Consider the following 15,331-nt stretch of genomic DNA (forward strand, 5'->3'; position numbering starts at 1 on the left):
CATAAACACCTTTATCTCTAAATTGAGACAGTCAGTCCATATTAATTAGAAGTAATACTAATGTGGATACGCTATTTCTTTTTTTTTTTCCGAAATCTTATATTATTTGTATATACTATAAAAGAATATTATTGTAAATCACAAAATTTATAAATTTTATAAGGGAATTACTGACTCATTGAGTCATAGTGGCTTAGGTCGCTTTTGCTTTTCCTGACCTAATTTTTTTTTATAATAAATAAATTAATTAAATGCCTTAACGGACTATTATTGTCATTTTCATCATATGTTGTAGTCATTGCCAACTTGTTTATACTTTGTACTATACTTATATTAACAGACACAGGTAAAAAAAGTAAATGGGTGTGAGGTTTTTTTTGGTAACTGAAATTGTTTTCTACAACTTTTTTATATAATTATTATTTCAATATTTGCTATTCATAATTAACGGTACTGTGATTTAAAATGAGCAATAGAATTAATAAAGATGAATTTCATTATATTGTGAAATGTTGTATGCCTTGTGACATTTAAACCACACTGATATTACTTTTAATTGACCAGCACATCTATTCAAAACATGACGCATGTGAACAATTACATATTTATTTACAAAATGTCGGGTTTATAATAGTGAATTATCCATTTAGTAGTCCTGCCTCATGTGGCTGAAACTGTTCTTTCAGTACGAATACTACGAGGATTATCTCGGCCTGCATCCGCCTTGGCTGCAGCCTCTGCTTCTGCAGCAGCAGCTTGGGCTTGAAACTCTGAAACTCTTTCTAAAAACTGAAATGATAACCAAAACATTTTTTTTAATATTGCTTAAAAACAATATATTATTTTGTGAGGTAGCCCAAAATATTTCAGTTACACAAAAATCCTACCTCTGGCATTCTTGTGTTTTTCTTCTCAATAAACTGTTTGAATGATTTGGAGCCATGCAGTGGAGCCAGTTGTTCATCCATTCCTAAACTCTTTTTTTTGGACTCGGACATTTCTTTATCCTTTAATGCTCTAGGGTCTTCAAGAGGCTATTGGAAAGATTGAAATATATGTGATACTTTAATATTTTGGGCCTATCAGATTACATTAAACCTGAGAAAATGTTATGTATACCAACTTTCAACAGATGAAACAATTTTGATCGGATGTATTTATAGAAGTCCAAATAGTACACCGGCCAATAATGAGTTGCTGGAAGATTTATTAGGAAAGGTAGAAAATTTCAATTCAGATCACATTTTAGTAGTTGGAGATTTCAATTATAAATCGATAGATTGGACATCGTTAGAAATTCCTGGTGAAAGACTTTCAAGAAATTTTTTTGAGTGTATTGAAGATTTGTTTTTGGTACAGCATTGTACACTACCTACAAGAGTTCGGGCAGGTGAAGAACCAAGTGTTCTTGACTTAATTTTTTCTAGAGATGATTTCTTAATTAAGAATTTATGTTATAAACCGCCTCTTGGTCTTAGTGACCATGTTGTTTTGACTTTCAATATTGATTGTTCTATAGAATCCACTGAAGTACCATTGATGAGAAATTATTACAAAGGAGATTATAACGGCATGAGAAAGTATTTAGAGGATCTGAACCTTGAGCAAGCTGCTTTAGATTTATCTGCTAATGATTTGGCTACATTGATTGAATGTTCCCTTCAGGATGGAATTTCAAAATTTATTCCTCTTAATAGAAAAGGTAGTGGAAAAAGAAAACAATGGATGAATAGAGACGTGGAAGAAGCGATTAAATTAAAACATAAAGCGTGGAACGTTTACCAAAACAAAAAAAATGAGTTGTCTTGGAATGAGTTTGTAAAAGCAAGAAATAGGACTACTGCGAAAAGAAAATTAGCTGAGGAAGTCAAAATTAATACTAAAGTAAAGCATTTTGGACGTACATAAAAAGCAATTCCAAATCTAAACAAGGTATTCCTGACTTGAAAGATAAAAATGGAGTTATTGTGTCTTCTAATTCAATGAAAGCAGAAGTTTTTAATACTGCCTTTGTTCAGGTTTTTACTGAGGAAGATTTAACCGAACCTCCCAATTTTGATGAAGTAAAGACGGATGCTTTGATCGATTCAGTTATGTTTGAAGTAGACGAAGTTATTGAATATTTCAAGAGCTTAGATGTAAATAAATCTCCTGGTCCAGATATGATTAATTCTCGTGTATTGAAAGAAACTGCAGAAACAATTGGTGGAGTAGTTACTTTACTTTTTAATAAATTGATGTTTGAAGGAGTAGTTCCAGACTCATGGAAAAGAGCCGATGTTGTCCCTTTATATAAAAAAGGTGATAAGTCTGAACCTCTCAATTTTAGACCAGTTAGCTTAACTTCTGTAATGTGTAAGTCAATGGAAAAACTTGTTAAAGATAAAATATACAAACATCTAGAATCACATCATTTAATTTCTGACCAACAACATGGTTTTTGCTCTGGCAAGTCGTGTACAACTCAGTTAATTGAGGTCATTGATTTGTGGTCGGTATGGTTGGATAAAGGTTTTTCTTTTGATTGTATTTATTTCGACTTTCAGAAGGCCTTTGATAAAGTGCCTCATGGTAGATTGTTATCTAAACTCAGGTCTTATGGTATTTCTAGCAACTTGTTAAGGTGGATCGAGTCCTTTTTGAGTGATCGAAAACAAAGAGTTGTGGTAAATGGGAAGAAGTCGGTGTGGCGAGATGTTATTAGCGGAGTGCCTCAGGGCAGTGTCCTGGGGCCATTATTACTTGTCATTTTTATAAATGATCTACCAGACGCTATTTCCCAATCTGTCATTAAGCTCTTTGCAGATGATACAAAGTTGTTCAGAATAATTCAATCCGATTCAGATACTAAAAATGTAATGTAGACTGACATAGATGCAATGTGCAAATGGTCTCATGATTGGCAGCGGCTACCGTTTAATTTGACCAAGTGTTTAAATCATTCATTTTGGGTCAAAGAATTTGATGTATGAATACTTTATTGGCCTTGGTGACAACAAAGTTGGTATTGATAGCGTTTCTCAAGAAACAGATTTAGGAATACTGATTGATCATAAACTAGACTTCTCTGCCCATACTTCCAAGGTTGTTAAATCTGCAAACAGGATACTCGGTATGGTGACTAGATCCTTCAAGTATCTTGATAGTAAGAGTTATATGTATCTGTACAAATCTATGATCAGACCTATATTGGAATATGGTGGTAGTTCATGGACACCTCTGTATCAGAAAGATTACAATTGTTTAGAAAAAGTCCAACAGAGATCCACATGGTTAGTGTCTGAATTGAGGAGTAAGCCATATGCAGAGAGATTGAAGTTATTGGATTTGCCTACCTTAGCCTTTAGAAAGAAAAGAATGGATTTAATTCAAACTTTTAAAATCTTTCATAAATTTGATAATATCGAGGCGGGAAAATTATTTCAAAGATCTAACTACCAGCAAACCAGGGGGAATGTTTTTAAGGTATCGAAATCCAAATATAATAAAAACATTAGAAAAAGAGCATATGCAGTTAGAGTTATAAATGATTGGAACTCGCTACCAAACCATAATTGTGACGGAACCAACGATTAACAAGTTCAAAACCGGCATAGCAAAGTTATGGCCTGACCACCATCTCAAGTTTCGCCCATATGTTACCGAGGAGTTCTCATTGATGACATTGGAGGGACAAATGAGCTAAGTTCTCAAAGTCCTACGGTTCAAGGTATATTCAAGGTAACATTTTTGTATATGTATGTACAATACAGAACAAATGTTATAAATTTTAGTAAACATACTTCATTAGCTCTTCGTCTTCTCCAGTCTTTAGGATCCAAGTACCATTCACCATACTTCATTTTGACCCAGCTTGGACTGTAACCAGTTTGACCATACTGCAAATAAAATAATATTTGTTCTAAAATTGAATTAAATGAAACAACAAGTAAACCTGTATTTATGCCCCAATCACAAACAAAACTCAATGTTGAACTTTCTATAACGCTCAGTTAACCCTATAAATCCTAATTTTTGTAAAAAATAACTAACCAATTGTTTTTGAGTTTTTTCAACATCTTCTAATGTTTGAGTTTGTGTTTCTTCCTGAGATATTGTTGCTGTCATTCTCAGTTCTGGTGGAACATTTGTCAACTCCACAACATGAATTGGAACTGAGAGGGCAGGCTTTGTTTCATAGCCACTAGCAAATAAGCTGTGAATTGTTGATTCCTCAATGTTGTGGCTCTCGCCTCCAACACCAGCTACCCATTCACAGAACTCTTTCGTAACAACTTTGATGTGTTCTCCTTGACTAGGAGAATCACTTTGTTTTTTTGTGCTTTTTTTCTCATCTCTCTGCTCATCCTCTTTCTTAGGTAACCACCGGTAGGGATTCCTTGTTGCTTCTTCCTCTGTTCTATTATAAAAATAAATATATCATTAAATGTAACATTTATTCATAAAATTAAGTGGAAAAATAAGAGTTTATCAAACATTGTTAACAAAGGAAACCGTAACATCTGACTGTTTTGATGAAATATGAGTGTGATATGCTATTATGCTAAAAGGACTTAAAACTGTGATAATTGTAAACAGACAAATGAATGCTGCAGCTAAAAGACATGAATAGACCATTGGAGAGATGAAAGTTGTTGGCTGTGTTCTCCACACATATGCACAATTCAAGTGACTAAGCTGTTGTACATCAATTTATTTTACTCTACCCGCTGCAATTATGGTTTCATAGGATGAAAATCGTGAGTACTAAAGAAAATGGAAACTTTGAAATCTAACATGAAGTTTAATGTGACTCATACTTGCTTGATACATTTGACTGTCTTTCATTTTGATGGGTATATGATATACTTTCTGTTGTCAAATCATCTGCAAACTGGTCTTCTTCCTCATCAATTTCACTTGCTAGATTCATCTCTGGATCTAAGACATCAACTACATCTTCAAATACCTTTACTCAAAGAAATGATACAATGTTAGTGCATTATGTTTGAATGTATACATTTTAAAAGAAAGCAAATCTTTCAGAAAAATGTTCTTTCTCGAGTTTTATAATGAATATACCAAATAAATGTCCAGTTATGAGCCAATACAGAGTCTTGAAATACTCTTAGTATAATAAAATTATTGTAATATTCTTACTACTATTTTTTTGTTAATGTCTTTGTAATAACACTCTAGCATTTGGCAACATTTTGTATCTTTTTATGCATGAATTAAACAAGAATGTACTTTCTAAAAACAAAAGGATAAATATTGCAACTTACATCAGGAGGCATAGATTCTTCAAGATGTGGAAACAATGCTAAGGGGTGTTGCAATAGTCCATACTCCATGTCATTAATGTGATCCCTCCGTTGCTGTTGTAAAGGTGTAGTCTTCTGAAAAGCAACTTCATCTTTTGTGAAGCGCCCTCCATTCACTGATTGCACATTTGGAAATTTGGTTTTACTGTCACCATGTATATTTGGCTCCAAAGATTTTGATCCCTATCAGACAAAAGAATGATTTGTACAATGGTTCAATATCTGCATGGTTATATGAAAGATAAAAAACTTTTAATTTACTCATCTATTGAGTACAAGGGTTAAGCTGGCTTTACTTTACTTATCATCATCTTTATTTACCATTTCCTAAACAGATATTTTTTTATAATTTGCCTGATACTGTACACTGTGACTGTGAAACTTATCTGAATACTGATCATTTTGATTCTGATGAGTTTGTCACCCGGTAATACTACTGAATTGGGTTTACACATACACTTACTTTGACAATTGGGTTTATTGCTTCCAACCTGGGGGGTAAACCATCACGGAAATCATCTAAACCATTCTGCATAAATGTCCACTTAGAACCTATTAAAGTCTTTGATATATCATTTGGTTTCTTGCCCTTAATGAATCTTGTTTTTAGTCTTTCCTTATACCTTCAGAAGAAAAGTTTATTATTAAACACCTTAATATATTTATTCAATACATTATTATGGAGTATGGTCACGTCGGCCACATACCACATCGGCTACATACAATATCTATGGAACGCCAAAACTGCCACACAATAAATGTACTAATTAGTATTTGACACAGTAACACAAACACACACTGAATCTATTTCTTTTAGTATTATTATCATTATATATCTCACACTTTTCTTGTTCTTTTTTCATACTAGATACCGTTATTGCGGCATACAGACGTGATTGATTTCAGACTTATTGGTGATGTTGACGTATTAATATAGCCTACGTTATTTGTGTTTTTATATTAACGTTTACGTGATTTTTCCATATTCATTTTATTATTGATAGGCCTGAAATAAATAAATTTACGATATTTTTTATATAATAGTATTAAACTGTATCGCGGCATACAGACATGGTTGATTTTCGACTTATTGGTGATGTTGCCGTATTAATTATATACCGTACGTTATCTGTGTTTTTAAATTAACGTTTGCGTGATTTTTTCATATTTTTATTATGCAATAAATAAATTTACAATAAATTTCATACTTCGTATTATACATTGATCAAAAGCCTACTAGCCTAGGCCAGGCCTATTTAGTATTATATTTTTTCCATTCATAAAAAAACTTAATGTAGGCCTAGGCTAGCCTATAGGCCTAGGCTAGCCTATAGGCCTAGGGCCTAGGCTAGGCCTAATAAGTAAGTTTAGCTTTTTAGAGGCCTAGGCCCTACCTAGAGGTCCTAGGCTAGTGTTTTAGATTTGTGTATTATTTTTGCTAGGCATAGCCTAGTGTTATGCAATGCTTGGGTACTACTAGCTAGGCTAGGCCTGCTTCATTAGTCACACTCTAACCTTCTGCCGGCCGGTCAAGTTGACTGCCTGCAGCGGTGCTGGCTTTCTTTTTGTCTTTAAAAGGTTAATAGTAATGTATGATGATCGAAAAAAGAAAGAGCAGTCCAGTAAAAATACTCACCATGGTTGCTCTCTTACTTTCTTTTCGGTTACTGTATTCACAAGAGCTAAGTCATACTTCCATTCAGCCATCTTCTACATACAAAATAGAGTTACCACCATTATTTTTAATTTGTATTTTGCACCTTAGAATTGATTCTTTAATTGCCAAAGCACACCATCCATGCCATGCAATACCATACAATACTGTTTTTGTTTACATTTGTCGTCATGAAAACCGACCCAGTGCGAGTGTTGTGTGACGCGTATGTGTTTTTAATGATATTTTGACGTTGGCGGCGCGCTGCTGTTGAGACATTTTTGTCAAATAATTTAATAAAAATTATTTCTTTCATTCATGTTAGTACAATTTAGCTCTGTAATAAACTGAATAGGCTTAGATTTAGCCTATATTACTATTAGTTAACTAATATAATAATGGAAAGGTAGGCCTATGCCTAGCCTAGAATCGTAAGCCTAGCTAGGCCTAGGCCCTAGGCCTAAATAGGAGGCTAGGCCAAACTAGACTCTCTACTAATTAAGTAGCCTAGTAGGCTAGTCTAGACTAGTACTAGTAAGGCCTCCGAGGAGGCCGCCTAGGCTAGCCTTCTGTTTTGGTCTTTTTAGAGTATCTAGGCCTAGGCTAGGTAGGCTAGTATTAGAGGCTTGAAGGAGGCTGGTAATAACATGTACTTGATATCATTTTATATATTTTGCAGTTTTGTTTATATTTTAGAGTTTTAGTACGGCAATGCAATGTACTGTATATATTGTAGTAGTAGGCCTAGTTGTAGTAGTAGGCCTATACATCTTTCTTATTCTTATTTTCTTTGTAGGTGCATTAATGGATAAACCACAGTAGGCCTACTAATCAATTTGTTCTTATGTTTTCTATATCATCATAATCATCATCCTCAGTTTCCTTCTTAGACAGAGACATGACAGTAAGTATTAATGTCAATCAGAGACGATTCAGCCCACTTTTGGCCTAACGTCCCATTTTATTTTTAGTGTGCTGAAAGTGTAATCCCCGGTGTAATCAAATTGATATAAGAGTAAATAAAAATGTTATGAAAAGTCCATCAAGTTACTGCATACAATTGACTGGAAACCTTGAGTTCTTTTAAAAATGTTTGTTTCATGTGCATATGGTATTTATGTTATTATTTTTAATAAAAATGAGAATAATAAAGGTATAAATACACAAGATACCTAAAAAAAGAGAACCCTAAAAATAACCCTAACCCAATTATTTTGTTGACACTAGAGATTGTTATTATAAAAAAAAAGTTCTATTTACTTTGTGAATGAACTTAAATTTATTATTATTTAACACAGATTAGTTTAAAAAAAAAGAAACTTAAATTAATTTTATTTATTCATTACTAGAACAAAGACAAGGATACTGTTCAAGTGGTGGTTCGCTGCCGTCCACTCAATGAAAAGGAAAAAGCAAAAGGTTTTAAAATGGCAGTGAAAGTTGATGAGGCGCTTGGACAAATTCAGGTGACAAATCCCAATGCCCCTGCGGGAGAACCCGCTAAAACCTTTACATTTGATACTGTGTTTTCTCCAACCTCAAAACAAGTGGATGTTTATAACCAAACTGCCAGGCGCATTGTTAATGCTGTACTTGAGGGTTACAATGGTAAAGACAATTATATAATTTAATAAAGATGATGTGTTTACTATACTAAGCTAAGAATGTTTACACTGGTTGCAATATGTATAATTCATTCTCTATGTTTATTCTTCATTATTTTTAGGTACAATTTTTGCATATGGGCAAACAGGGACTGGAAAGACATTCACAATGGAGGGTGTACGCTCACAGCCAGAGCTAAGAGGAATTATTCCAAACTCGTTTGCACATATATTTGGACATATTGCAAAGGCAGAAGAGAAAACACGTTTTCTAGTTAGAGTTTCTTATTTAGAAATCTACAATGAGGAGATACGAGATTTGCTGAGCAAGAATCAGTCATCTAGGCTTGAGGTAAAATATATTTTATTGTTTACTTGTGAATAAATAAATATATTAATCATTTGATATTTGTTTTACCTAAATTTGTACAGTAGAATTGAGTGTGTTTGACAAATACTTAAGCTATTCTTTATTTAAAGGTTAAAGAAAGACCTGATGTTGGTGTCTATGTGAAGGACTTGTCTGCATTTGTTGTCAATAATGCTGATGATATGGATAGGATCAATACAATTGGAAATAAAAATCGTTAGTATTTGTATTTGGTAGACTTGACTTGATTGTCTTAATACAACACCCATATACAGTTTGAAGATAGTAGGATTGACTCCACATACAATACATAGTCCATCATTCAGTATAATGTAACTTGATTGCATTAGATTGTTGATTTTATTTAAGGATCTGTGGGGTCTACAAACATGAATGAACAAAGTTCAAGATCACATGCCATCTTCACCATAACAGTGGAAAGAAGTGATGAAGGACTTGATAAAGAGCAGCATGTCAGGGTTGGAAAGTTGAACCTTGTAGATTTAGCTGTGAGTTAATTCATTGCAACAGTTCCTTTTATTATTCATATATTGCCATTTTAATTTATTATTTGTAGAGTTTTGAGAGGCAGTCAAATTATTGTTGGCTTTATTATTGATAATTTATTATGTGTAGAGTTCTGAGAGGCAGTCAAATTATTGTTGGCTTTATTATTGATATTGCTGTTGTAATTTATTATGTGTAGAGTTCTGAGAGGCAGTCAAATTATTGTTGGCTTTATTATTGATATTGCTGTTGTAATTTATTATGTGTAGAGTTCTAAGAGGCAGTCAAATTATTGTTGGCTTTATTATTGATATTGCTGTTGTAATTTATTATGTGTAGAGTTCTGAGAGGCTGTCAAATTATTGTTGGCTTTATTATTCATATTGCTGTTGTAATTTATTATGTGTAGAGTTCTAAGAGGCAGTCAAATTATTGTTGGCTTTATTATTGATATTGCTGTTGTAATTTATTATGTGTAGAGTTCTAAGAGGCAGTCAAATTATTGTTGGCTTTATTATTGATATTGCTGTTGTAATTTATTATGTGTAGAGTTCTGAGAGGCAGTCAAATTATTGTTGGCTTTATTATTGATATTGCTGTTGTAATTTATTATGTGTAGAGTTCTAAGAGGCAGTCAAATTATTTTTGGCTTTATTATTCATATTGCTGTTGTAATTTATTATGTGTAGAGTTCTAAGAGGCAGTCAAATTATTGTTGGCTTTATTATTGATATTGCTGTTGTAATTTATTATGTGTAGAGTTCTAAGAGGCAGTCAAATTATTGTTGGCTTTATTATTCATATTGCTGTTGTAATTTATTATGTGTAGAGTTCTAAGAGGCAGTCAAATTATTGTTGGCTTTATTATTGATATTGCTGTTGTAATTTATTATGTGTAGAGTTCTGAGAGGCAGTCAAATTATTGTTGGCTTTATTATTCATATTGCTGTTGTAATTTATTATGTGTAGAGTTCTAAGAGGCAGTCAAATTATTGTTGACTTTATTATTGATATTGCTGTTGTAATTTATTATGTGTAGAGTTCTGAGAGGCAGTCAAATTATTGTTGGCTTTATTATTCATATTGCTGTTGTAATTTATTATGTGTAGAGTTCTGAGAGGCAGTCAAATTATTGTTGGCTTTATTATTCATATTGCTGTTGTAATTTATTATGTGTAGAGTTCTGAGAGGCAGTCAAATTATTGTTGGCTTTATTATTCATATTGCTGTTGTAATTTATTATGTGTAGAGTTCTAAGAGGCAGTCAAATTATTATTGGCTTTATTATTGATATTGCTGTTGTAATTTATTATGTGTAGAGTTCTGAGAGGCAGTCAAATTATTGTTGGCTTTATTATTCATATTGCTGTTGTAATTTATTATGTGTAGAGTTCTGAGAGGCTGTCAAATTATTGTTGGCTTTATTATTGATATTGCTTTTGTAATTTATTATATGTAGAGTTCTAAGAGGCAGTCAAATTGTTGTTGCCTTTTTCATTCATATTGCCATTATATGATTATTTGTAGGGTTCTGAGAGGCAGTCAAAAACTGGTGCATCTGGGCAGCGTTTGGTGGAAGCTACAAAAATCAACTTGTCTTTATCAACATTAGGAAATGTAATCTCATCATTGGTAGATGGTAAAAGTACACACATTCCATACAGAAATTCAAAACTTACCAGACTACTGCAAGACTCTCTTGGAGGGAATGCTAAAACTGTTATGGTAAGTTTTACAAGAATTCCATTACATTTGTTATTAATTATACTTATTAACTTGCCAATGTATACTTTGATTTGTTCAAAAAGGATAGTTTGTAGCAAGATTCTTGTATTTCATTTGTTTGCAGTGTGCAAACCTAGGGCCAGCGGAGTACAACTATGATGAAACAATAAGTACATTGAGGTATGCTAATCGGGCAAAGAACATAAAAAACAAAGCCAAGATTAATGAAGATCCAAAAGATGCTCTACTCAGACAGTTCCAAAAGGAAATTGATGATCTTAAGAAGAAACTTCAGGATGGTAATTTCATTGTGATTAACATAGATAATATTTGTACTGTATAGACGCATTACCACCTGTATGATTACACTGTAGCTTTTTAATTAAATTTTGAATTTAAATGATTGTTGATTTCAGGGGGGTCAGCGTCTGGTGATGAAGGAAGTGGAGATAAAGAATCGGAATCAGAAGAAGAGGAGGTTATAGGACCAGATGGAAAAACAATGATAAGAAAGACAAAAACAAAAAGTAAGTTTTTAACATTAAAAAAGACAAAATGATGTCAGGTTTTTTCTTTTTTGTTGTTGCAAAAAACTTAATTTTATGTATTTCCCTTTTTGAAAAGATTGTGGTTAGGATTAATCTTTATACTCGGGTAAAACAAACATTTGATCTATAGCATCATTCTATGATTTAAGTTCTATTAAAATATACTGGTAATTTATTTTTACTAATTTAAGGTAAAAAGAAATTATCTCCTGAACAAATGGCAGAAATGCAAAGAAAAATAGATGAGGAGAGACGGGCATTAGAGGCACAAAAAGACATGGAGGAAGACGAAAAAAATAAGGCAAAAGAATTACTAGAAAGGAGAGAAAATGACATAAAAAAGGCACAGTAGGTTCCATTGCGTAATAAAAATTTTATAGAAGTAATTATAATTAATCAATTCTGGGTACAGTATCTTTGACATTTATGTGACGTGAATGTGTGTTCTACCGCAAACACTTGTTATTCTAACATGACCTAAACACTGATATATATTCTTTGACTTACACTAAAGTGTATTTTCCTATAGTAATTTAGATTATTAATAGGTTTTGAGTAAAAATCATAAATACGATTTGTGAATTTATTAAACAATTTAAATTTTGTTTAACTAGGCAAGAACATGAACAACTTGCAGAGAAATTACAATCAATTGAAAAAAAGTTGATTGTAGGAGGTGTCGACCTCCGTGAAAAAATGGAGGAGCAAGAACGGCTTCTCGAGGAATCCGCAAAAGAATTGGACACAAAGCGAGCTAAGGAAGAAGAGTTGAGAAAGAAACTTAAAGAAAAGGAAGAAGAACGGTTACAAATGGAAGAAGAGTATAGCAATCTACAAGAGGAGGCAGCAGGGAAAACAAAGAAGTTGAAGAAAGTGTGGACAATGTTGATGAGTGCCAAATCAGAAGTAATATTATTTTATATGAAATTGTTTTCCTTTTTCATGTTATTTTAAAGAATCCCTTATTTTACTATAAATAATGTTTTTGAAATTGTATATAGTTAGTATACACTCCTTTCTTACCCTAAGTAAGGAACTACAGTACTACTGTATTGTTACATATTTACATACCAGGTAGATGATTTGCAACAGGAACACCAACGTGAGATGGAAGGTCTTCTTGAAAATGTACGTCAACTAAGTCGAGAGGTGCGTCTGCAAATGCTGCTCATTGACAGCTTTATCCCACCAGACTTTCAAGATATGATTGAGCAGTATGTACATTGGAATGAAGATATTGGCGAATGGCAGTTGGTAAGATTCACTTTCAAATTATAACAAGCTCACCAAACGCAGAGATGCAAAATTGAATGATTGCGAGAGAAACAAGAAACCTAAGTCGTGATGAGGATTTGCCCACTTCATTTAATAGCCTAGTTATATATTTTTTTGTTTAATTTTTAGAAATGTGTTGCTTATACTGGCAACAACATGAGGAAACAGACTCCAATGCCAGAACGAGAGAAACAAAAGGACTATGGAGAAGTAGACCTTTCTCAAATTTATTTAGCATACACAGAAGATGGTGTGCGACAGAAATTTAAATCATCAAAATCTAAATCTGGAAGACCTAAGACAGCTTCAGGTCGACCGAAAACAGGGAAAAAGTGAGTCTGGTATTAATACTTTTTACTTTGATGATTGAATTGAATGCTCTGATTTGTGATTGTTTAGACTACTTTTCATTTACTAAGACATTGACTAAGAAATCTTTGTGTTTTGTTTTTCAGAAAAAAGGGTGTCATTGGTTCCTCTGTGGACATAGATACTGTGTTGCAATGATTGACTGTGAGGATTAAATTGTTAGATCTTGCATTACTAATTTAATTCAAATTAATGTACATTTATGTAAGGTAACAATAAGGATATTGCACTCAAAAGTTCTAAATTCTAAAAAGACTCTTTTCACAAAATTGTAAAAAAAAAATAAAAATGAAACAACCTATATAAAATTCAGTGTTTCAATGTTTGCAGAATATGAGGAGCTTACATATCAAAATTGTTTGTTGTGTTCTGTTATTTTGTGTAATAAACTAAAACTTGATCCAAATGAGAGTAAATAAACTATTTACAGATACTTCATGACAATAGGAATCGAAAGTTTATAAAGTAGCTTAATATTGATTATGTGCAATTTAGATAACCACCGTGTAAAGAGCATGTACAATATATTAATGTATACAATGCATTTCTAGTATTCTAGTAGTCATTATCATTGAAAAATAGGTTTTTGTTTAAAAGATATATTTGGCAGAAATCCCAGTAATGTGATAAATTACTTGCAATGTGTATAATTACAGGAAAGATGTGTATTTGATTCCCAGTGTTCATTAGTAAAATGCAGTGTGCAGTAATTGTTTTGCTAAATAAATATTAAAGTTTTTAGTCAAAGAATTCCTCTGTTTTTATTTTATGATTATTTACATTATTATCGCCGCCATATTTTCCGCCAAGGCTGCTTTGATATTCGTTTTACATGGATTCACTTCATGTTGATCGATAATGTTATCATAAAAGTCATAATCGTATTATTTATTACAAGTATGGTGGTTTTTCACAATTCATTAAAGTCGCATGTTCACGTTTACTCTTTAACTCCTATTAATTATTTTTTAGAGATTTTACATAAATAATGTAATTTTACATAAATAAAGTTTCAACTCGCATAGTAGAGTTTTAGTGCGTTTTCTTTCTATGTTTCAAAATTTCCTGTTGATAGGTTAGTGACACAAAAATGACATAGCAATATTTTATTACCGTATATTATACAATAGGACAGTATTATTAAAATGACATAGCAATATTTTATTACCGTATATTATACAATAGGACAGTATTATTAAAATGACATAGCAATATTTTATTACCGTATATAAATTCTGTTGATAGGTTATGAAATGACATAGCAATATTTTATTACCGTATATTATACAATTAGGACAGTATTATTAAAATGACATAGCAATATTTATTACCGTATATTATACAATAGGACAGTATTATTAAAATGACATAGCAATATTTTATTACCGTATATTATACAATAGGACAGTATTATTAAAATGACATAGCAATATTTTATTACCGTATATTATACAATAGGACAGTATTATTAAAATGACATAGCAATATTTTATTACCGTATATTATACAATAGGACAGTATTATTAAAATGACATAGCAATATTTTATTACCGTATATTATACAATAGGACAGTATTATTAAAATGACATAGCAATATTTTATTACCGTATATTATACAATAGGACAGTATTATTAAAATGACATAGCAATATTTTATTACCGTATATTATACAATAGGACAGTATTATTAAAATGACATAGCAATATTTTATTACCGTATATTATACAATAGGACAGTATTATTAAAATGACATAGCAATATTTTATTACCGTATATTATACAATAGGACAGTATTATTAAAATGACATAGCAATATTTTATTACCGTATATTATACAATAGGACAGTATTATTAAAATGACATAGCAATATTTTATTACCGTATATTATACAATAGGACAGTATTATTAAAATGACATAGCAATATTTTATTACCGTATATTATACAATAGGACAGTATTATTAAAATGACATA

At 31.8% G+C, this 15,331-nt stretch overlaps 2 protein-coding genes across 3 annotated transcripts; one reads left to right on the forward strand and one right to left on the reverse strand.

The window, feature by feature from the left end:
* Positions 1-430: 430 nt before the first annotated feature.
* On the reverse strand, positions 431-7,123 carry LOC140050536 (protein FAM47E-like). 2 transcript variants are annotated; one of them, XM_072095780.1, is made up of 8 exons: positions 6,940-7,123; positions 5,767-5,926; positions 5,265-5,486; positions 4,804-4,948; positions 4,033-4,394; positions 3,783-3,878; positions 888-1,034; positions 431-789 (listed from the first exon to the last, which is right to left on the reverse strand). In XM_072095780.1, exons 1-8 carry the CDS (start codon positions 7,008-7,010, stop codon positions 661-663), a joined length of 1,332 nt encoding a protein of 443 aa, XP_071951881.1. In that variant the 5' UTR covers positions 7,011-7,123; the 3' UTR covers positions 431-660. The 2 variants fall into 2 exon arrangements, with proteins under 2 accessions (XP_071951881.1, XP_071951880.1); XM_072095779.1 differs by having other exon boundaries at positions 4,033-4,399; positions 4,800-4,948.
* Positions 7,124-7,208: 85 nt separating this feature from the next.
* On the forward strand, positions 7,209-14,377 carry LOC140050535 (kinesin-II 85 kDa subunit-like). The gene is made up of 14 exons (XM_072095778.1): positions 7,209-7,277; positions 7,754-7,861; positions 8,307-8,565; positions 8,684-8,913; positions 9,042-9,147; positions 9,301-9,440; positions 10,966-11,163; positions 11,288-11,462; positions 11,580-11,690; positions 11,903-12,059; positions 12,326-12,617; positions 12,786-12,965; positions 13,116-13,318; positions 13,442-14,377. Exons 2-14 carry the CDS (start codon positions 7,856-7,858, stop codon positions 13,491-13,493), a joined length of 2,109 nt encoding a protein of 702 aa, XP_071951879.1. The 5' UTR covers positions 7,209-7,277; positions 7,754-7,855; the 3' UTR covers positions 13,494-14,377.
* Positions 14,378-15,331: the final 954 nt, after the last annotated feature.

This window comes from Antedon mediterranea, chromosome 5, assembly GCF_964355755.1.
Source record: "Antedon mediterranea chromosome 5, ecAntMedi1.1, whole genome shotgun sequence".
In the NCBI taxonomy this organism is placed as follows: Eukaryota; Metazoa; Echinodermata; class Crinoidea; order Comatulida; family Antedonidae; genus Antedon; species Antedon mediterranea.